This window comes from Saccopteryx bilineata, chromosome 4, assembly GCF_036850765.1.
Source record: "Saccopteryx bilineata isolate mSacBil1 chromosome 4, mSacBil1_pri_phased_curated, whole genome shotgun sequence".
Lineage (NCBI taxonomy): Eukaryota > Metazoa > Chordata > Mammalia > Chiroptera > Emballonuridae > Saccopteryx > Saccopteryx bilineata.
The window spans coordinates 209,600,619-209,623,750 of record NC_089493.1 but is presented as its reverse complement, the minus strand read 5'-3'; the positions used below and the strand labels follow the sequence as shown (position 1 = coordinate 209,623,750).

The 23,132-nt window shown below is 35.5% G+C and overlaps 1 protein-coding gene across 4 annotated transcripts in view; it reads right to left on the bottom strand.

The window, feature by feature from the left end:
* The window catches only part of VCAN (versican), a 144,737-nt gene that overhangs the window by 58,457 nt on the left and 63,148 nt on the right, over positions 1-23,132 (bottom strand). For 2 of the 4 annotated variants that reach the window (XM_066273732.1, XM_066273730.1), the window contains exon 7: positions 14,555-17,518. The exons of the other annotated variants lie outside the window; for them this stretch is intronic. In XM_066273732.1, the coding sequence (XP_066129829.1) occupies positions 14,555-17,518 (2,964 nt within the window). The remainder of the gene's footprint in view (positions 1-14,554; positions 17,519-23,132) is intronic. 4 annotated transcript variants of the gene reach the window in all.

The following is a 23,132-nucleotide window of genomic DNA, read 5'->3' as shown; positions in this document are numbered from 1 at the left end:
CTCTCTGCTCTCTCAGAAACAAATGCTCTTGCCAATAGGTTAGAGAAACTGACCTTAAATTCTTTTCACCTTATTTTAAAAGAAAATGTTCTGAATGTACATATTATAAATGTACCAAATATTATATTTAAATTATAATCTCTTTTTTCCATCTGTCTCCCAAGTATCTGACTTTACTCCCTTGCCTACAAAATAGTAAAAAACGTAGAACCATTTTAAATTCTTATCTTATGCTACTCACTGTACCACAAGCTGGTGAAGACCAAAAAGCTATCAGCACATCATCATAAGCAGTGACAAAAGATTTTATTTTAAAAAGTGCTTATATGACATGTTACAAAAACTGTTCCACTAAGTGGAAATTCTTAAATAAAACAAACATAAAAGTGAATTGAAATTATTTTGTGTCCTTTTGCTTAAAGTAATATTCTCACAATTAAGCAACGAATATTCAATGTTTAAGTTTCATCAACTTCCAAATGGTTTCATGGGATCTCTTAATATCAGTTTGAAGATGAGGGAAATAAATGTTCATTGCCTAGGGCTTTGAAGTTAAGATTTTCTACAAACAGATTCTCTAAAGATCAATTTGTATTTTATTCTCTCAGTGTTAAAAGTATTATCTCCTACTTTTACATTTTTGCGGGGGTGTGGAGGTATGGAATATGTCTAGTAGAGACAGAAATTCTTTCTTGTCACTGGACTCCTGTCATTACCACCTTGCAGCTAATTTCATTCTTATTTGCCCTGCTTTGTTTTCTCATTACTGAAATTACTTCTTCATCTCCCTTTCATACACCTCCCCCACCCACCACATATGTTATCAGAAAGCTGCAAGAGCTATAATTATTGCAAACCAAAGTGTCTTTGATGGGTGCGGTAGAGGTGGAAGGGGTGACACCTGTGATATTATAAAAGCAAGTATATCATTCCAAAATTGTGATCTGCTATTTTGTACTAACAGACCAACCTGTTGGAGTAATTAACATCCCACCTCTGGGATGAGCAGGTCTTTATAAAAGACTGCTCTATTTTAGGATTTTATGCTAAGGGTAATATAACTTTTATTTGGATTCCAAGAGTCAAACCACAGAACTCCACACAGTGTATGTATAATCTTTTCTATGTTTACATGAATGTATTTTAACAGCTTGACTTGAATATACTGGTACCATGGTTAATAGAATTTTTTAGTGGCCTTTCACACAAAGCTTTATTGCTAGCTGACCTCAAATTATTAACCAAGTATTTTTAAGTACTTCATGGCAGAATTTTGTAGACATAGCATAAGTCTTCCAGTCACACTGTTAGCAGACACAAAACATAGTTGCTAAGATGCACAGGCAGCTGGCTAAAGTTCATGTTCTTTTCAGAGAATTTTACAATTTAGTTTAAGGGCTTCCAATTAAATGTAAGCATATAACAATCTACTCAGCAGGAATATATTAGTATCATATTTCTTTGTTAAAATGGATTTTATTTTAATGAACAACAAAGATTTTGTTTTTTTATTTTAAAAATACAACAAACAGCCACACTGAAGTGTGTGAGAAATATTTATAGCATTTAAATAGAAAAAGTTTGAAGTTCTTTAATATATTTAGGTTTTCTGACACATACCTCTAGATCCAATAACCAGTCAGAAACAAATGCTTTAATTTCATTTATTCTTAATATGTTCTTAATTAAAATAAAAAGCTACCTCACTTCATTTGAAACTAAGAAAACCACCTAATGTGAATTTCAACCAGATGATCTCAGACATCCTAAATTCCTCAAAATTTTTTTCAAAATTTGAGACACTAAAAATGGCACCAACTCAGGACAGTTTTAAAAACTGACCTTAGTAATGAAACACTTTCCCCAAATCTTGTCAGATATTTTTGCATCCTTAATCGCCTTAATGATTGAAAATCAGGTGATATATTAAAGAACTTCAAACTTTTTCTATTTAAATGCTATAAATATTTCTCACACACTTCAGTGTGGCTGTGTGTTGTATTTTTAAAATAAGAAAACAAAATCTTCTTTGTTGTTCATTAAAATGAAATCCATTTTAACAAAGAAATGCGATACTATATTCCTGCTGAGTAGATTGCTATATGCTTACATTTAATTGGAAGCTGTTAATAATTCTATCAATCCTCAGTCTCTCCAGAGGTCAGCGAGATTGAACGGAAGGTTGGGAGACCAGTATTGAACTCTGACCCATCTCTCTGTTTCCCTTCTGCTGGCCGAGGACTTGTGTGCGCTAGCCATGCATGTTTTCTCCCATTGACAGCCCCCTTCTCGCTGAGCGAGAAGCGCAGTATTTCTCAATTCATGAACTTTACTCACAGAAAGGGTAATATATTTGTATGAACAACAAAAGGGTTTCTGATGACCTTACCTTTATGAGGAAAACATGTTATGGGGATGATAAATGGGAATCATCTCTCTTCCCACCTTCAGAGAATTCTCTAGAAATGCTGTTCCCTCAGGTGGAAAGAATGTGTTTAGATGCAGTCATCTGGTTTCAGTGGGCTTCAGGAGGTGTCACTGAGGTGCCCTTCCTGCTTATAGGAAAGGCCCAAAGGAACTTGGTGACTTCCCATTTTTAAAAGAGTAAGGGCTTTGCAGGAGAGCATGATCAGTGAGCTTTGGGCGTTTCTGACAAGACAAAGGGCTGTATAAAAGAGAAGGAAGCCAGCTTATTTGTTTTCTAAATGTTTCCTTAAAAGTAGAATGAATAAACAAAATCCAACCAAAAGCAGTACTTTTAATATCTTTTTCACCTTAGCTTCCTAACATTGCTAAAGTCTGTTATAGATAATTAAACAGGTAGATAGATAATTATCAGATATCTTAACACCAGAAAAATTCTTTGGTCAGATTCATAGATTTAAAATTTAAGTAAAACCTTTGACTAATGTAAAACAACTGCCTCTAATAAACAAATACAAGGCTAGGCAAAAGTAGGGTTACAGTTGTGAGTACACAAAACATAGTTTATTCTTGTATTATTATTTAGTGTTTATATAAACTGTAAACCTACTTTTGCCCCCCTATATATTGACTTCTTTTCTGAGCCTCCCAAATTACAGCTATGAGCTAAACTTTACAATTTTATATTTAATTATGCCATTTCTTTCTTTAAAAGTCTGTAGTGTTTCTAGTCACCTCTTCCACCTGACCTCTTCAAAAGAGTGTTCAAACATCTCCCTTCACAGTCCCCACGGTTATGCTCTTCCTTCAGTTCTTTGTTCTTTTTAAAATTATTTTTTTAATTTATTTATTCACTTTAGAGATGAGAGAGAGAGAGAAGAGGGGGAGGGGCAGGAAGCATCAACTCGCATATGTGCCTTGACCAGGCAAGCCCAAGGTTTTGAACCAGCGACCTCAGCGTTCCAGGTCGATGCTTGATCCACTGCACCACCACAGGTCAGGCAGTTCTTTGTTCTTATTCTTTGTTTCCACACTGGAGTCCAGCTGCTCCCTGTGTCCCTATCTCCATAGCCTCATTCCCTTCTCAGACTTCTGCTCAAGAAGCTCCCTCCTGCCCTGAACTTGCAATGCCTTAGAAATCCTACTTCGCACTTGACCCACTCACTTATGAATGATCCGGCTGGAGCCTTCAGTTCTCCAGTACATCTCTAAAACCCCTCAGCCCAGACTGGTAGTATTTTTTTTATCTGTAAGCTGTAGGACTTATGTCATATTGTTTCTTATTTATACATTCTCTAGTTGTTTCTATATTTTTTATCTCACCTCCCTTACTAAATTTGATATTCCATAATTAAAGTGAAGTGATTCTTTAAACACATAACATTCTTCATACTCTGGTCACTTAGCCCCTTTTGAGGATTTAGTTGGAAGAATGTCTGCATAGTTATTTATCATCAAGGATGAAAAAGTTTACATTTTACTTGTTTGATACTTCCTTTAAAAGATTTGCATTTTAGACTGAAGAACTTGTTGTTCTTTGGCTGTAATAGCAGCCCAAATTCTGAGCTACAACTAAAGAACTAGACTGATAACTCAAATACTAAAGACTCCAATGGTTATAAAAATCCAGGTAATCTAAATGTACGTGCACAGTCTTGATATTTTTTGATCCTTCATTTTCTTTCCAAATCCAGCATTCTATATAAGCTTATATCAGGGTGATAATCACTGTTTTCCTCAAATGTAAATATATACTTGTATACTCTATACATCAGGGGTCGGGAACCTGTGGCTCTTTTGATGGCTGCATCTGACTCGCAGACAAATCTTTAATAAAAAAATAATGTTAAAAATATAAAACATTCTCATGTATTACAATCCATTCATTTCCTACCACTCGCTCATGTTCATGGTTGCAGGTGGGAGCTGATCACAGCTGTCCTTTGGGACAACGCCAAATTTATATTGGATAATGCGTAATGTACACAGGTCGTTGTATGGCTCTCATGGAATTACATTTTAAAATATGTGGCGTTCATGGCTCTCTCAGCCAAAAAGTTTCCTGACTCCTGCTATACATCAATATAGCCCAAAGAGTCCTTAAGCCATAGCATATATGCTTCCTCTTTTTTTCCATATAGACAGAGAGAAGGTAACATGAGTACAGCAAAATGAAGTATGCAGTTCTAGGTAATTCAAGATTTATTCTCTACCCTTCCGTATGCCTTCTGATTCGATCACAATTATTCCTAAAACTTTTAAAAACATATTTTGATGATATTTAATTATACTTTCTTCTTCACTTACAGATGCCAAGACTCATTTAACATTTGTGACAAAAGCTACACTTGCCAAAATATGATCAAAGTCCACCATTTCACTCAGAGGAGACTGATTCAGACATATTTTTTTCCTCCTTAAAACTGAACAAGTACATCAGTTGGCTGAGCTCTAAAGCAGCCCTTCCCCAGGAGTTTTTGTATTTTAGCCAGCTCTCTGTAGGTCAGAAAGCCTTTAGTTCACCAGTGGTTGTCAACCTCTACTGTACATCACAATCACATGGAATGCATTAAGAAATATAGATACTACTAATAAAAAATAAATCAAACAAATTTAAGAAAAGAAACTAACAAAAAATAGACATGCCTGAGCCATACCGCTAGATATTCCAAGTCAAATTGTCTGGTGGGGGGTGAGGTAGTAGGGAGCGAGGTAATAGATGTTTTTATTTGAAGGTTCCCTGATGATTTTGAGAAATAGCCAGGGTTGAAAAGGAGTGTAGACAAAATTTATGCACTGGGTGATTTTCTGGTGTTTCTCAAACCCCAGCATGTGAGGGCATCATGGCTGGTCAGCTCGCTGGTGCTCAGTGGTGCAGCTCTGGGCTCTCCCAGGTAAACTGAGTGGTTGCCTAATGAGGGGATAAGTGTTCAGAGTTTCCAGAAACTTTGTCTTCTAAAGATGCTTTTAATAGTAACTTATTTCATATTATGTCTTCCTTTTACTAAAGCAAGCATTTTTTCTTTATTATAAACTCTCTTGCTTACTAATTATTTCAGTCTACAGATTGCATTATTTTATTTTCCCCAGTCACATGGTAGCTGGGTTGAATGACTTATTTTAACAACCCTGCAAAATACTTCTTGAGGGTCGGTGTGAAGAGACAGGCAGAGAATGTTTAGGGAGCAAAATTGCTCCCCTAAAGAGCAGAGTAAGGTAAGATTGCCATATACTGAAATATGATTATACTGCATTCCATTAAACTATACAGAATTATATATTAGTATATTTCCTTTTCCCTTTCTCAACTTAGAAAAACCAACTTTCAGAAACCTAGTATATACATCGTATGGCCAGAGCAACTGAAGCACCCTGTGAGACACTAGGGTACAAAGCCAAAAGGTGAGGCCACGGAAGCAGTTAAGATGGCATACTCTGATTATACATGTGCACAAGCAAGTCTGGGTGGAATGCCACGGCACAAGATGCCAAATTTCCATAGACATAGACGCTGAAATGTAATTCAACTTTTTCTCTTCCTCAAAAAAGTCTTTCTTTCCAGTTTAAAATCCCCTACTTAAACTTAATTTATAAAGAAACATTTTATACATTATTGCAATAATTCTAGCAAGTATTTAGAAGATTCATTATAATTTACTTTCTTTCAAAGAATCAAAAAAAATTTTAAGCATAATGATAGTCTTCTTGGCAATAGATAGATGTTTCCCTCTTAATTCATACTCAAAAAGTCTAAACACTGATGTATTTCTCTAAGGAACACCATTTTAAATGCAATAAAATAGGTCTTCAGTCATCCAAATAATGCTTAAGATGAAAGACTGTTTTACATTTTCTATCATTTCCATTATGTTGTAAAAAGTTCAAAGTGCTTCAATACAAATGAAAAAAAAACCCACAAGTTTTCACCAAAACACATCACCATCCTTAGTGCCCCCAAGTAGGGTCATTCTTATAATTATTCTATTAATAAAGCCACTGAATCACCACTTTTTTTTTTTTTGTATTTGACAAACTGGTCTCATTGAGGTGTGATGTTTTGTAAACTGACTAAAATAGGCAATCTCTTCTTTAAAGCATAACATTTTCACCTTTACCTCATTAAAAATGAAACCTCAGAGAGCATTTCTTTTTCCTCTACTTTTGTTCTTATTGCTTCTCTCATCATCACGTCTGTCTCTGTAGCTACATCCACCAACCCACCCCCCTCCAAAAAAGTGCTGAACACTGTCTGGACTCATGAATATATTTTTTATTCATTGCACAAATGAATGATCTAAGAGCTATTAAGAAAGAAGAATGTAATCCCTGTGTAGAGAACTGGAGGGTTTCCTTGACAACAACAAAAAGACAGCAGGGAATGCTCATGTGTTCTATGAATATGCAAGAAGAGGCTAGGCCTAGTACCTGAAAAAATTCATAAAGCATTCAGAAAAAGCTCTCTTTCTCTGAAAAAAATAAATTGGTAGTTATCAAAATCATAAGCCTAATTTTTACACATGAATAGAAGCAGAAAACTACTGGATTATATTTGTAGATACTATAGAATCAATACGATATTCAATGTTAAATAAGGGCTGAAGCTATTTCTGACCTGCACCCAAACAAATAATCCATAGAGATTCAAATTTTAACAAGCTCTTTCAGTCAAAGAGATAAGACAGTATAATTATATTTGGCTCTCCATGGTGTAAAACATAATGAATTTTAGGAGAACTTAGTTTTTACCTATTTAGTACAAAACAGTCTAAATTTTCCTACATTTAGAAGTTCAGAATAAAATAATTTTTAAAGCTGAAAGGGGATTAATCTGTACAAAATAGTTCCCGTGTGCCCAGCAGGGTTCTTGGAGCTTTGCTGTCGAGTATGAAATGTGTGTGACAGGTTTGCCACAGTGGCTGGCAAGCCCTTGAGAAGATCCTTTTCCCCTTTCAGTGAGCTGGTGAGTTTAAGTATTAGTATATATACGTTTAAAGTTATAACAACTGAGGCTTATAGAGATTAAGTAATTTAATCAAGGTCAAAACAGATTGATATAACAATGTTTATAACGAATCCAGGTCTGTTTCCAAAGGCTCTTTCTCCTAAGTCAACTGCCTCTTCTACGTATCTTATGAAGAGAACAGATTACCCATCCATTTCATTCAAAATATCACACAGTGTGCCTTAAAATTCAAATTCTAGTCTAGAAACTAGTGCATGGTAATTATTTGACTATTTGTTGAATAAGTGAGAAAAAATACATTTGTATATGTATGTTTATATGTGTGTATGTGTCTGTATATATACATGATCATTTTTCCTGTTTCACAATCCGTGTGATTTGGAAGAAGAGTATGGATCAAAGTCTAGGAAATATTACTCTTTATTTAAAATACATCCATTTTACTAGCAAAAGTTTTTGACAAAGAATAAGAAATTTCTGGCTTCATATTGCAGATAAACAAAAGGAGAGACTGGCAGTAGATGCCCAAATTTATAGCACCTGTTTCTTTCATACTACTGATAGAAAATTCACTTGCTTTAAGAAGTCATAAACTTTTCAATCACCTTATAGGAGTATATAGCCCACTCTTAAAAAAAATAGTTTTGAACTTTACAAGTATAAATATATAGCTCTAAACCATGATATTTCATGAAATATATTTTGAAAGCTAAATGCACTTAACCTACAGAGGATGCTATCTTTATCAAAAAGTACAAATCACTGAAGAACAGAAAATTAGTATGAGACCACTCCCTCCTGAGGCAGTTGGCTAAATATTTCTGGTTTCCAGGTGAATCCTCAGAAGGCATTCATTCGCCTTTTGAAGCAGAGCGTGCTCCCTCTGTCATCGAGCCAGATTTAGAATAACTCTTATTAATTCTTGGGGCTCCTTCTCCCCACCCACTTGTGAGCCTCTGCAGGGAAGGAATAGCTGATAACTGGTTTATAGTAATTTGTTTTTAATCCACCCCTTCAATAGGACTGGCTTAAGCCTCTTCCTTCTCAGGCCAATTCTGACTTCCCTGCCTTCATTGATGCCTTCCTTCACTGACCTCATCTGCCATTCACAGCCAGTGCCATGTTATCTAGTGTACAATGATCTGTTTCTTAACTTCAGTTTTATTTGATTGTGTTAATATTGGTTCCCCCAATGCATTTAAAGTCCTTGGGAGCAGAGCCTGTGGTTTATGTTTATTCTGTGCCCCTTTTAACATCTGTCAAAGAAGTAGTCATGTTGTAGCTTCACTTGCAGATAATCCTTGATAAATCATACTCTGTTAGAAGACAGTGTGAGCCTTTCTCTCAAGGTCCCTGCTAAAGACAGCTAAATAGTACTTGTCTTTGGACAATGCCCAACCTGTACAGTAGTTTTAATAGTGGTAAGTTGTCACTGCAAATACCATTTTCAGAAAGAGTAGGCATTGTTCATGTTAGGAAAAAGATAAAGTTTCTTTTAGTTATTTATGAAACATGTCTTTTATTATTAAACCTTAATCTGTGAAGAAAACAATTTTAATTTTTTACTGTTTTTTTTTTAGTTTAGTGGGTTCATAAAACATTCATAGAGCATTTTAAAAATTGAGATTCGATGTGAGTTTGTATTGCTTCTGAGTGTGGTATGTGCATGAATATCTTTTATTTACAAAATATTTCACTTAAAAGGACTTTTTTTAAAAGGCAGACTTTGGTCTGCAGTGCAGTGTAAAGCTCATTAATAATTTAGAAATACTAAAGTCAATTATTTTTTTATACTATAGAAATGAAGGAATGATAGACAATCTCTTCTTTTTGCATTATTAGATTAATAGAAGAGAAACTCAATCCTTTCTAGCCAAGGATGGATGGAGGAAGCCATCCTAATTTTCCTGTATAATAATGTGCTTCTCTAGCAGGGGCCACAGCTGGAGCCCAGCAAAAAGAACCCATCACAAATAGATACCTGCCCCACCCACTCTCAGTGATGTGCTTCAACATTCTGCAGGAGAGAAGCACCACAGTCAAGTCTACCATTCTCAGCGTGCTGGTCTCTTGCCATGACAGGTCTCTGAACAGGATGCACTATCCCTATTGTGGCAGCAAAAGAAGCCTATGTCATTTCCTCTTAACAATTCAACAGAATGTCAATGAGAAGCCAGTCTTTCCAGAGTTTATGCTTTTTCAGGAATTGATGGACAGGTCAGCACCTGAGCCAATAAGGGTCACTACTCCTATGAGGTCATCAGGGGAAAAAACTGCCTCACTGCAAAAATGGTCCAGGGAGTGCCAAGACTCTCAGTCCCAGTGCCAACAGTGCTAGACCTAGTGTGCTTCTGTTTGCCCATCCACAATAACTTTTCGAGTTGACTCACAAATTATCTCTGAGTTTTAAACATGATAATATATGTAAAACATAGTCTAAAAGTATCAAGCTTTATGTGGGAGCTGGATGATGATTTAGCTCTACACAAATACGTGCCATCCTGAAATACATCTAGATATTATCTTGATTACACATAGACATCAATCTGATTGAAGCTAGATTTGCTTAATTTGTTTAGCAGCATCATACAGAGTTATTCAAAGGTAAAGGTTAATAAATGTGCATCATTATAGTGAGAGAAATTATTGGTAATCAGACCAATTAAAAGCTTTCACTTCATAAAATCAGTTCATTCAAGAAGGAGTAATTGTTTCTGCTTTGATTTAACTAGATAACATCATTTTCTTTCTAGCTGTTCAGAGGTATATGCCACTTTAGAAACTGCCACAGGGCACGAAGGAGAGGTTTCCAGATAGTGGGGCTCTTATATCCCCTCTCAAGCATGAATCGAAACAGCCACTCTTTTCTCTGCTCAAAATATGAAGGCCCTAAATAAGATTTTGCTTGAAGAGAAGAATCTAATCTTATAATAAAAACTATGAAAGTAATTTTTTACATAGTTTTTATATAAATAAAATTCACTTGATTAAAATTTATATGAGATCATCTTATATAAACATTTCCTTTTTAAAAAAGATGAGTGTGCAGTCAATGATACAAATGCTGGCACTTGCCCAGATAGCTCCTATTCTCTGAGCCATCATCCCTTATGCTTTACTCTCTCCTCAACACTGTCAGTCATAAAGCAAACCTTTTGCTTTATGTACATCTCTCGAATGTACAAACAAAAATGCGAAAGGGATTAATCACATGAGAGTTATTTCTGAATGATGTAAGCAATTACGCAAGCATAATTTCTAGTAAGAAAACCAAGCAAAACAAATTCTAATTTAGTGGCCAAAATTATCTTACTTAAGATCTCATTCATTTTTATTATCATTACATTAATATTTTTCTATATCTTAATATTTATATCACTTTAGTTTAATGTTGGCTTTACTCTTGCCTTACACCCAAATTTAGATTGCTATAAATGATAAAACTAGCAAAATAAAAACCATCTAACAAGACAGAAAATATCAAGCTGGACTGACAAATAATATAGTTTATATACACTTGTTTTAAATAAACTTAGTAAGCCACCTATTTTAAGGTTATAACTGTGAGTATTTGCATAATAATGTTTGCATATTTCCAAGTTATTCCTTGATTTAAAGAAACCAATATATCAATTTTTTTAAAAAAATCACAGTTCTGTCACACTAACTTGTTACATGTCAGATGATTCAGAGAAATAACATTTTTTTAAAAGCCCAGAATTGAAGAAATTCTTTCTACACCATTTAAATTCTGTCGACTTCATACATGTTCACAAAGAAAACCTTTTATTAATTTTTCAAAATGCAGGTGTGCAAATTACTCCTGAAATAGACAGGAGTCATGTTTTCAGTATCCCCTGAACCACTGTTAAATACACCCCATAGCATTTTTCAGCTCATAAAACTTTTATGAGCTGAAAAGTTCCTTCAAATTTTTTTTTACTGCTAACTATAGCTCCCTCCAGCAACAGCGCCCTCAATTGCTATTAAGATCCATTTGAACAAATATAACATAAACGTGTCCTGAGTAGCATGTTTTGTTTCATAGTAGTAAAAAAAATGACTTGCTGAGTGTAGCAAAAAAAAAATAATGAATGTATTAGTTTAGTGTAGCATGGGTGGTATTTTTGCTTACTTGGAAATACAGTATATGTAGAGGTCAATTCAATGTTTGTGAATAGATTTATATAAGTTTATACATACACCAAGAATTTTCCAGTCTGGAAAAATGTGCCTCAATACATACAAACATTGGTTTTCCCGGAATATATGTATTTTTCTTTATTAATGTATACCTGCCTTATAAGTCATTAATTTAACATCTGCTTTAGGGATTTCTCATGCCAAAGTTTAAAATGCTTGAAAAATGAAATTTCTTATAGGAAACAAATATAATAAGTAAAAGTAAGCAGCCGGATCTGAGTTAACCTCATTGTTTCCTGAAGAAAATAGATAACGCGTTTAGTCATAAAGAAAATGGCATATATAAATGAAACAAAAATGATGAGAGGAAGGAAGTGTGCTTCAGTTTGCCCATCTGCAATAACTTTTTGAGTTGACTCACAAATTATCTCTGAGTTTTAAGCACGATAAAACTCAGAGGGAGGGAGGGGAAGGGAGAGAGAGAGAGAGAAATGGAGGGAGGCAACTAGATAGACCAAGGTCACCCCCCCCCACTGTCCCGCCCTGGCCATGGAGTCCTGTCCCGCCAGAGTAACTAAGGATTCCCTTTCCATGGGGCTTCCTGACTATTTGTTATCAATGCTGAACAAAAATTACCTTGAAGATTACCATGGTCCCATGTTTTAAAAGTGGAAGAAAAAAGAGGAAATACCTAGTCATGTCCCCCAGCTGAATTAAGTTTACAACTCAAATGTAAATATGCACCTTTGTATAAATGGTTTCTGGGTTAGGTTACCCAGACTCTCTATTTCGAGAAATCATTTATAAACTTAGATTATTTTCTATGACTGCCAATTCTCCAGAGAGATGAAGTTTCACTTTTCCATTTTGTAATTTGATCACTCTAACCTCACCAGTTTCCCACTTAGAAAAGTTTTTAAATATAGAAAATTTTTTTACTATTTTCTGGATTACGTGGTTCAACTTAATATTTATACTATCAAAAGAGTAATCTAAATTGGAAAAAATTGCTGCATAGTCAGTCATACAAATATATATTTTTTTAGTTCTCAAATAAAGTGTTAGCAGTAATTCCTTTTCGCTTCTTTCTTTTTCATATTAGTACCTTCTTTTCACTTTTCCAAACCCACTCACAGCAATTTTCAGACCCACTACCTGGCAACTCATCTTCCTCTTCCAACTCCAGTTCGAAGAGGCAGAAATGTAGGAAATATGCTATGGTCTCCAAGAAACAGCATCATTAATAGGAAAATAATGCTCAAATCCTAGCCTCTTTCAACTGTGTTGGAAAGTGAAGATTAACTTCAATACTCTGGGAATGTATTCCCTTTTGTACTAATTACTGCCCTGGCAGGAGCTTTTACACTGAGAAAATTCTTAGTAGTAGAAGCTGTGAAATTTCCATCTACATCACTGGAAGCCAGCTAACATGAAAATAGCGTCACCTGTTTGTTCCCAACAGGTGCACTACTGAGAACCCTAACAGGGATAGCATCACTCTTAAGAAAAATGATACCTTGAGGGGACTATCCCAACAGTAAGAAAGAAAACCTGCTTTAAAAAAATGCATTCTTCTAGCACAGCTTCTCAGAGTCAGGTCAAGGAAAAATGAGTGTCTATTCATTTAGTTCATATATTAAAACTAGAATATAACAAGTTAGCTAAAATCAATTATTTTCTTTTTGTATTTTTCTGAAGTGAGAAGCAGGGAGGCAGAGAACAGACTCCCATATGCACCCAACCAGGATCCACCCGGCATGCCCACCAGGGGGCAATGCTCTGCCCATCTGGGGCGTTGCTCCATTGCAACTAGAGCTATTCTAGCGCCTGAGGTGGAGGCCATGGAGCCGTCCTCAAGCCCGGACCAACTTTGCTCCAATGGATCCTTGGCTGCAGGAGGGGAAGTGAGAGATAGAGAGGAAGGAGAGGGGGAAGGGTGGAGAAGCAGATGGGCACTTCTTTTTTGTGCCCTGGCCGGGAATCAAACCTGGGACATTCCACATACCGTGCCGATGCTCTACCACTGAACCAAACAGCCAGGGCTAAAATCAATTAGTTTGACTTCTAAATTAGAAAGAGATGAACAAACCTGATCCATTGATCTCAACTCAGCTTATCAAAGTTAAAAGATGGTGTGGTCTTTAGAAAGGAATATGTTATGTTTGATAATGACAATTGCAAGTATTAATCAATGTAAAAAAAAACAACAGTTTTTCAGCATTTCTCTAGAGAGGTATATAAAGTATCTGAGCAAAATAGAAAGCACAGCAAATATTCCTATAGATGAAACAATTCAATCATAAAATACATAACATTATAGCCTGAATTTGGGGAACTTGAGGTAATGCTGATATAGCCACCTTCTGAAATTATATTTGATACCATGAATTATAGCATTTCCTAGAACTGAGCTAGATTGCATTTGTTCTAAATATTTTGTTAAAATGCCCAAGGACAACAGCTTAAAAACATATTAAACTTGCATAAAATAACATTTAAGTGGCAGACCTATTACCCACCACACAAGTCATATAATAAACTTGCAAAACCCCAGAAAAGAAAAACCATAGCAAACCTTTAGATGTATTTCTGTTGGCCCTAAGAATATGAAATACAGTTTTAGCTGTTCACAGTGAAAGTACTGAAGGTTAATAGTTAAAGACCAATGGAATGTTAACACAGTCTAGTACTACACTTGAGTAGTAATGCATGGAAAGACACTGAAATTAAAACACTTTGTTCTGCATGTTCTGAAGTGATGTAAGGTGATGATTTGGTTATATTAGATGATAAAGCAGGGCTTCTTATAACTCTTAAAATAAAATTGTATCTAACATTCTTCCATTTTTTTAACATATTCTTCCAATGCTTGTACAAATACGTGAAGTTAAAACACAGAATTTTTTCACACTCCAGATATCTTCTAATGGCAGCAATTGGTATGTTGATTTTTTTTTCCAAAAGTAATTTTCAAGATAAAGTGCTGATTGCCTTGACTGCTATGTCTAGAAAGCAAAGACTTACCTGTCTTGTTTTCTCTGACCTCAATAATAAAAATATTAATGTCAGGTTGGAATTTTGTCCCTGTCGGGGATTCTGGGGTGGAAAGTGCCTGAGGTCCGAAGGCCTCTTTGCCTTCCACAACGGGTGGTCTTGGCTGTGTAACAGAAGAAGAACTTGAGGTTGTGAAGTACTCTCTATCAATATCGGTTTCCCTTTCTTTGGATACAGTAACCTCAAGGGTAGTGGGAGGAACATGAGATGTTGATTCTGCAACGATCACCATGTCACTGGTTGTTTCTTCACTGGGATCCCCGTCAACGAGCGATGGTTTCTCAGTGGGTGCGGAAATGGTGTGAAGTCTGCCTACTGAACTGAAGGCAGTAGTGATCTCACTTGGAACTGTGGCTTTAACTGTTGAAAATTCTGGGAGTTCTGTGGCTTTAGGCTTTTCAAATAATCCTGAGCCTAAATCAATATAATCTAAGGATGTTTTCTCTCTTTTCTCAGGAGTGGTTTCTTCTATAAGCTGGGTAACACTGGTGCTTAAAGGTGATACAACTCCTGTCAGAGTAGTACCTTCCGTTTCATATGTTTTTTCAGCCCCTGGACTTACAAATTCCTTTGGGCCCATACTTGATGTTAGTGTTGCCACTTCATCTGTTTTTGTTTTGTGCTCAGTGACAGCACTGGGTGGATAAGACATAGTGTGCTCAATTTTTCCAATTGGAGTTGTTTCTAAAATTGGGAGTATCTCAGAACTCGTCACCAATCTGTCTTCAGAGACAGTATAAGCTGACCCATCACTTTCCTGTCCATCTGAAGGTGCTAAAGAACTGGGATCATGAACTGGTTTCTCTGAAGTCTGGTCTTTCCAAGGGAATTCTTCTTGAGTTGTTCCCGGTGGAATTTCTGTTGCTCTTATAGTGTCAGGAGAAATAGTTGCTTCAAGGTGAGTTCGATCAATGACATGTATGTTTTGAGAGGGTTCACCTAGTACTTCACCTTCTGGTGGAACAGAAGGTACCAACACTCCCCATTCTGTCGTGGGAATCACAGAAAGGGAAGTGGTATGGGAAGTGTGTATATAAGTAGGCTCCTGGGAGCTACTGTATGTAACAGATGTCGATCCTCCCACATCTGAAGTATGTGGAAATTGAGGAACAGCAGACACGGACTTAGAGGCATCCATATCTTCTCCTTCCTCCAAAGCACTTCCTTCTACAGTTGCATGAACAAGGAGACCTTCCATGCTTGTGACAGGTAGAACTCTTTCTTCAGTTAAAGAATCTCTCAAAGTTGACTTTTCTGTAATACCAATAGATGTAGTTGGCTGGAATCTGACTGTGAATTTCCCATGGTCTGTTGTGTCTTCCTCAGTTGACTTCTCTATGGGCTTTTGTGTACTCTCTGGGATAAGAGTAAATTCATCACCTCCACCTTGAGTGAAACTTGGGATTTCTTCATCCTTTCCACTCACTTCTGTAGTGGTGAGTAAGGTAGGGGGCGATTTTGGAAAGCCTTCCTGTTCTGTGAACTCTAACAGCTTTGAGGTTGTATTATCTTCATCCCATGACCGTTTTGATTCAGTGACCACCTCCACATTGAAAGTGCTGTGGGTTGAATGAACTGTTGTAATGCCCTCATCATACTTTTTAACATCCTGAAAGCCATCTGTTTCTAATCCAGCTGGAGTTACTGTGAAGGCTTCCTCCACATCGCTTGCCTCTGTTGGCGCCAAACCTTGCTTTGTTGTTGTCAGTGCTGGCGAATCAAAGGATATAGTCATTTCCACTAAAGACTCTGTAAGATGAATTTGGTCCAAGGAAGCTGTAGAGAACTTCATCCCAGAGAAGACTTCTTCCTCTATTTCTTTAATAAATGGATCTTTGGTGATCTTTTTCTGTTTTTCATCATCAGTATAAGTATCTGTTCTCATCTCTGGTATTAGTGTTTCTGTTCTTTCTCTTTCTTGTGTCTTTTGTGTGTGTGGAAAGGAATAAATAACTGTGGATATTCCCTCAGCTAATCTTTTATCACCAGAATAAGGAAACAATTCTACTTCTGTATGATGCTGTGATGGGAAAGGTGTAGTGGATACAAACAGGCCAAAAATATCTTCAGTTTTCCTACCATTAGCTTGTTTCTCTTCCCAGTTACTGTCCATGGATGAAGCATCACTGTCAGGAATAGGTACAGGTGAAACCATTGTTGATGTTGAGACTGACTCTGCACCACGTAGTTGAGTGGGGGTGGTGTCTCCTGAAGTCTTTGACACTGTAATGACTTCAGGTGTTTGGCTAAACACCAAGGTCTTCTGGCCAGATCTAACTGTAGATATTCTGTCTTCACCACCATCTTCTCCCAATGTGAAATAGTGGGTTGTGGCTACTGATTCAGAGGAAATGCTTATTGTTTTCTTTTCAGTTTTGGATTTCTGGGTCATTGCTGTAGATACAAATGGTGTTTCAGTTACAGAGAATTCTTTGTCAGGAATGTGCTTTGAGATTTCCATGGATGTTACCAATGGACCCACTTCTATTTGTTCAAGTTGTGTAACGGATTCTTGTGTTTGTGTGTCTCCCATGACACCATCCCATGAATTGGTCACATGAGGGGAGACAACAGTTGTACTTTGGGCCAGTTCTTCCTTAATTTCAGATATGTCTGGCTTTCCAAGTGGTCCTGAAGCAGAAGGTGAGAAATCGTCCATATCCCAAGACTTCTTGGTACTCCCAGCAGCTGTGGGTGATTCACTGGCTAATCTGTGTGTGACAGCTGGAGACTGAGCTGTGGATTTCTGTTCAAAATGGACTATGTTTCCCACAGAAGGAAACTTGGTTGTAATGACAGGTCGGTCAGTGATTAAAGGGATGATTGGTGTAGTTCTGTCAGGTACCATTTGTAGCTCTTTGGATAAACTGTGTGATGCAGTTTCAGTAAGGATATTCAGATCGATGGTTGTAGCCTCTGATATATTCTGTTTAGCTAGAAAATAATTTCAGAGAGTTGATTAGACAAGTCACTAATAAAAAGTTGCACGTCCAGTGTTTGTTAAGTGCTGCTGTATATTTTGGGGTAACCCCAAAAAAGTGTTTTGTAATGGACGGGAGTCTAAAAACTATACTTAATTAACCCAAAGGCAACTGAACATTTAATAGTCACCAATTGATCACTTGTTTTATATTGCAAGGGTTATCACTGCTTTTATCCATAGGTATGAATGACTGTTCTTTGTTAAGAAAAATAAATACTGTGTAGTTTTAAGATAAGGAGATGTTCAAAAAAATGTCTAAATGCAGAATTTGAAAATAGTAGGTAGAAGATTTATCAGAAACTACAGCAGCAACGTGAAACCTAGTAGGAGAATTTAGTACTACCATTCTGGAAGCTTCTGTACCCTGCCTTTAGGCTTCTCCCTCCTTCTCAAGCTGCACAGTATCTCAGGGGAGAGGGAGTGCCTCAGATAGCTAAATAACAAAAAGCCACATCAAATGTACCCAAGTTACATATAAACTATGACACTGTCCATAATGTGGAGGGTCATAAAAACAGGATATTAAACTTTTAATAACACCCTTCACTTGATTCCAGGTGTTGGACATTTGTCTTCCTCTTCTTCCTTTCAACTCTAGAGTAGCCTTGTGTCTAATAAATAATGAAATTATTCTGGCAGAGGCTACTTGGCATTTGTTATAGATCTATGTTTTGTTCTATATTCTACACTGTGTTTGTAACTCTTACAGGTTTTGGTTCCAGGTTTACTTTAACATGAAACTCAAATGTAGAACAGAAAATAAAGTACCCACATGATGTATTTTAGGTCTGTAATTACAAATCACTGGAAACAACTGTGAGTGTCAGAAAGAATAGGCTCAGGCAATAAAAAGTAACATGTCATCATGAAATGCTACATTCTAAGGCATCCAGATTTACAGAGAATGGCTTGGCCTGTTTAAATAAATTTAAATAGGGTATAAAAGCAACAATGTTGTAGACAAGATTTTTTTCTCAACATAGGGAAAATGCAGCAGCTTAGTATATATTCTATTTGTTTGTTTATTTATTTTCCAAATTCAGTCTTTCAAAAATCAAAAACTAGCTGACACTAAACTCAGACAGGACTGTTGTGAGGAAATCTTAGTTATTGTTTTGTTATAACTTGTAAAACTTAGTTGTATGGGTAATGCCTGTTCCCCCAATAAGAATTTTAACATTTGTAGTATCTATAATATCTTGTGTCTTATTCCTAACAATTCCAAAATAAGAGTCCTTGGAAAACAAAATTGGACACCTTTAAGCTTTATCTACTCTGCCAAACTTAATGATATTAGGTCAACGAAACTGCTACATATGACACTAGAGTGGTAAATACATGACATGTCAATTTTTTTTGTCCAAACCCATAAAATGTCCAACACAAAAAGTGAACCTTATTGTAAACTGTAGACTTTGAGTGATTATTATGACTCCATGTGGGTCCATCAACTGTAATAAATGTGAGGAGAACACTGATACTGGGGGAGGTGCAGCCTGAGGTGGCCGGGAGGTAAGGGAGCTCACTGCATTGTCCACGCAATTTCTTTGTGAACTTAAAACTGCTCTAAAAAATTCTGCCTACTTAAGAAAATTTAATGATAAAATGATGTTATTTTGTTGTAAATCAAACATTGGCTGTGATAGCCCAGATTAATCAACTTTATAATAAAAACTTGGTGGCTATTTATACTATAATGATTTAAATACTCTTTAAAGTCTATCACTACTTATCCTTTTAGAATAAAACAATTTTAAAAAATTGAACTCTCAAAAATACGTTAAATATCCTTTAAAAAATTTTTTTTAAAGAAAAGCTCTTTCTGTATTCATTTCCTAGAAGTTTTAGTCTATTTTGATTGACATAAGCAACTTAAAGCACCAGAATGCGGTTCGCTATGTTTTCTTTAATTCAATTCTTTATATCCTCTGAAATTCCATAACTGTTACCTCATTTAACTGCCAAATATCATGTTTGCCTTATAACTGCATTCTTTGGGGGAATAGTAAAGTGTACGTACAAAGAAAGTTCCCTTGGAAACATAATATAAACACAAAGCACACTACATATTAGAAAAAAAAATCAATCATATTATTAACAAAAAAAGTAATTTTGCTTTTTCCCTCTGAGTATTTCCAGAGAGAAATTAATTTAACAAGAGTTAATAACTGCATTAGGGCCAGAGAGCCAGTGCAGTCTGGCTCTCCTTATGTTCCAGCCCAAGTTCTGTGATAGCAACTTCTATAATGCTATGAAAACACTTTTACAGTGTTTGAAAAATGAAGGACTCGGATTTAAATAATACTAAATAACTCTAATTGTTCCTGCACCATTTGGTGTTGGCTTCATCTAGTCTTGGAGCACAGTGAAGTGACTGGAATATGTCTCAGAGACTCCCCATTACAAAGCCAAGATTTGTGTAATTTAAAAATAAAACGAAAGGTTTTCAATAATTTTAGAGCCCTGTTAAAATGTCTGCTTATAATTAAGTTAATGAATTATACTATTTAGAATGTAAAACCTCAGATTTCCTTTTGGGTTTGGGTTGATGTTTCATCAATCTAACAGCTGATTTCAATCATAACTCAGTCTATTTCCTCATCTGTGCCATTTGTTTCAACCATTTTCCACACCCTAAAAAATCATTTTTTAAAATACAATTCTATGTAAAGAGATATCTTAAGAATAAGTGTCACTATACTAATGCTGATGATTATAAAGGTGAGAACACGTGTCCAAATTATTCAAAAAGTGTCCCTCCAGAATGAGCACTCACCTGGAGAAGTTTCTGTCTTGCAAAACTACCAACACCCCTTCAAGTTCACTACTGAGGAGCCAGGAGAAATTAGCATGCTTCTTTTCCCACCAGAGCTCCCTCTGACCTTTACAGCTGTCTGCCACACTGAAGTTTCATATCATTGCACTTAGGGTATTTTATGACCTTTGGACTATCTTCTCTGTGTTTCTGTTGTGAAACATCAGGCAGATTTTTCTAATAAAATGTGAAAACCTTATTAGAGGCATGATAGTCGATTTAACTCATACCTGTACTGCCCACATTATAAGGAAATGACTCATATCAACTTAGTTCTTCTAGATTAAATGTTTTATAACTAAATAACTGTAAACAGAGGAATTCATAAATAAAGTGGATATTCAGTAAGTTGATTCTGGGTTTATAGTTGCTAAAAATGTAAAAGTTGAACAATGAGATTAAAATTCAAACTTTTAAAAATGTTTTATGAGTGCATGAATGCTAACAAATTTAAATTCAATATACAGAAAACATTTTTTAAAATACCAATTAAGAAAAGATAAATTGTGGTGCCTATCGTCAGATTACGATCCATGGCACAAACTATGATAAGACCATGGTTTAGAAGGGCAAGCCAAATTTAAAAGTGAACAAATATGTAAGAAAGACAGCATATGAAGTGGTGGGTGCTTATTTAGCCTTCTTTAGGTCACTAGTTTTAGTTCCAAGCTCAGTCAAAGGGATGTTAAAAATAAAGGTACAGCAAAATCACATGGATGATTAGTGGTTTAGACTATTAAATTTCAAAACAAGGAAATTGTCTCAGTTGAGGAAGACGTTAAGGAACAATTGAACAACTGTGTTCATTAATAGAAATGGCTGTTTTTTAGATTTCGGTCTCCAACTTAAAAAGGAAAAATAGGCTCAAATTTGAATGCAATGAATTTAGATAATTAGAAAAACTATCTGACAATAATAGGATATTAGAATGAGTTTTCTAGAAAACATGCTCTACTCCGAATCTTAAACATCATTAATAACATCAAATGGGAGATTATCATGACTCTTGAGTGCTCTGATTCACTTAAATTGAGCAAGGAAGGGGGATTTCTCGAAGCCCCATACAACTCTCTAACTTCCACAAAACTTGCTTAACTCTGAGGTCACAGAAAAATCAAAAGTGCACAACTTAGTTTAATTATTACAGGGGAATACAAAGGAAAACTTTATTTCATAAAGACATCAATTTGTTTTTAAAATCTATCTGACAAGAATTGATTCAAACTATATTCATCATCAGCCATTATTAATGTTTTTTTCAATGATTTTAGAAGGAAAAGGTAGTTATACCAAAGTCAGATATGTTATTGTTCATTCACCAAGAACTAGCTGTAAAAACTTTCTACACTTGGTAAAAGCAAACAAGACAAAAATGATTATATTTCTAAATTCCTCTACTTTACCAACCAATTGTCTATCTCTGAAATTGCTTTTGGAACTGTTGCTAAGGCTACAACTCCCATAAAATTTCCCCTACAGATTTAGTCACTACTGAGCTATGTGGGGAAAGTGAGTAGTAGTCAACTCATTAGAGAACATTTTTTTAAATTAAAATATCTACATACAAGGTGAGTCAAAAGTAAATTTATAGTTGTTTGTATGGAGAATAATACCATAATTAATAAATTATAATACAAGAATAAACTCGTGTTTCCCATACTCACAAGTGTAAACCTTTTTTTGCCATACCCTGTATATTAAAAGAATCCTTGAAAAATAAATTAGAAATTTGGGGAAGCTGTTGGCATTGTGTGTGTTTTAAGAAAGGTTTTTATGTTATGACTAAACATTCTAAATTGAATGAATTTTGAATTTGATAGGGCTTTAGGAAGGGAAGAAATTAACTAGAATCCAGCCTTTAGCTGAGGTGGGAAAAACTCAAACATTGAACCATTATATTTGCCAGTTAACTATTTCCAAGTTTGTAGATTCAAATGAATTGGAGAGAAACAATGGATCCAAACTTTCCAACTTTTTAAAAATGTTTATATAGATTTTCAATAGGTGATTTTTTTATTTGAATCTTAGTACTTTGTTATTTCATACATTCATGTGAATTCCTCATTTAAACAAATAATTTAAAACACATCAAGATGAATTACTTATGGCTAGAGATAGGCTTAAGTTTAAATTTTACCCTCAAAAAGAAAAAAAATGTTTTAAGTTTTCTAGTTCCAGTTTTATAAAGCACAAGAAAATATAATCAAGCAACATAGTGAAGTTAGAGAATTCTACTCTTCTCTAATTTAAGCTCTCTCACCCCTTGGTTTCAGCACACACTAATCTGATTTTGTTCCCTAATCAATCAGTCACTTAATGTAAAACTGATCATAGAGCTTGAGCTATTTGAAAATCACTGTTAAGAGAATGTGGCTTAAGAGAATATATATCTTTCTATTTTTAGGGATAAGGTTTTCTTACTGTTGTTTGTTTTCTTAAAAATGATTAAGAAAGACTTTTTCTGTTGTTTCAGGGCTTAGAAACAAAAGTTAGCATTTTCAATGGCTTTGTATGGCCCATTTGTATTGTGTTGATACACAACACGTGGCTTTAACACTCAGAAAGTTGAGTTACTGGGAAAGAGATCCAAGCAGAGGCATGATAGCTGGGAGACGGTAGTGTGTAAAATCACACCTTCCCATTGCACTAACATCTATTTTGCTGGCTACTCAGATACCCCAGCTGTTTTTTGGTCGATGAAGAATGCCTGTATATTTTATTTTAGAAACCAACTACATAATAAACTTTTT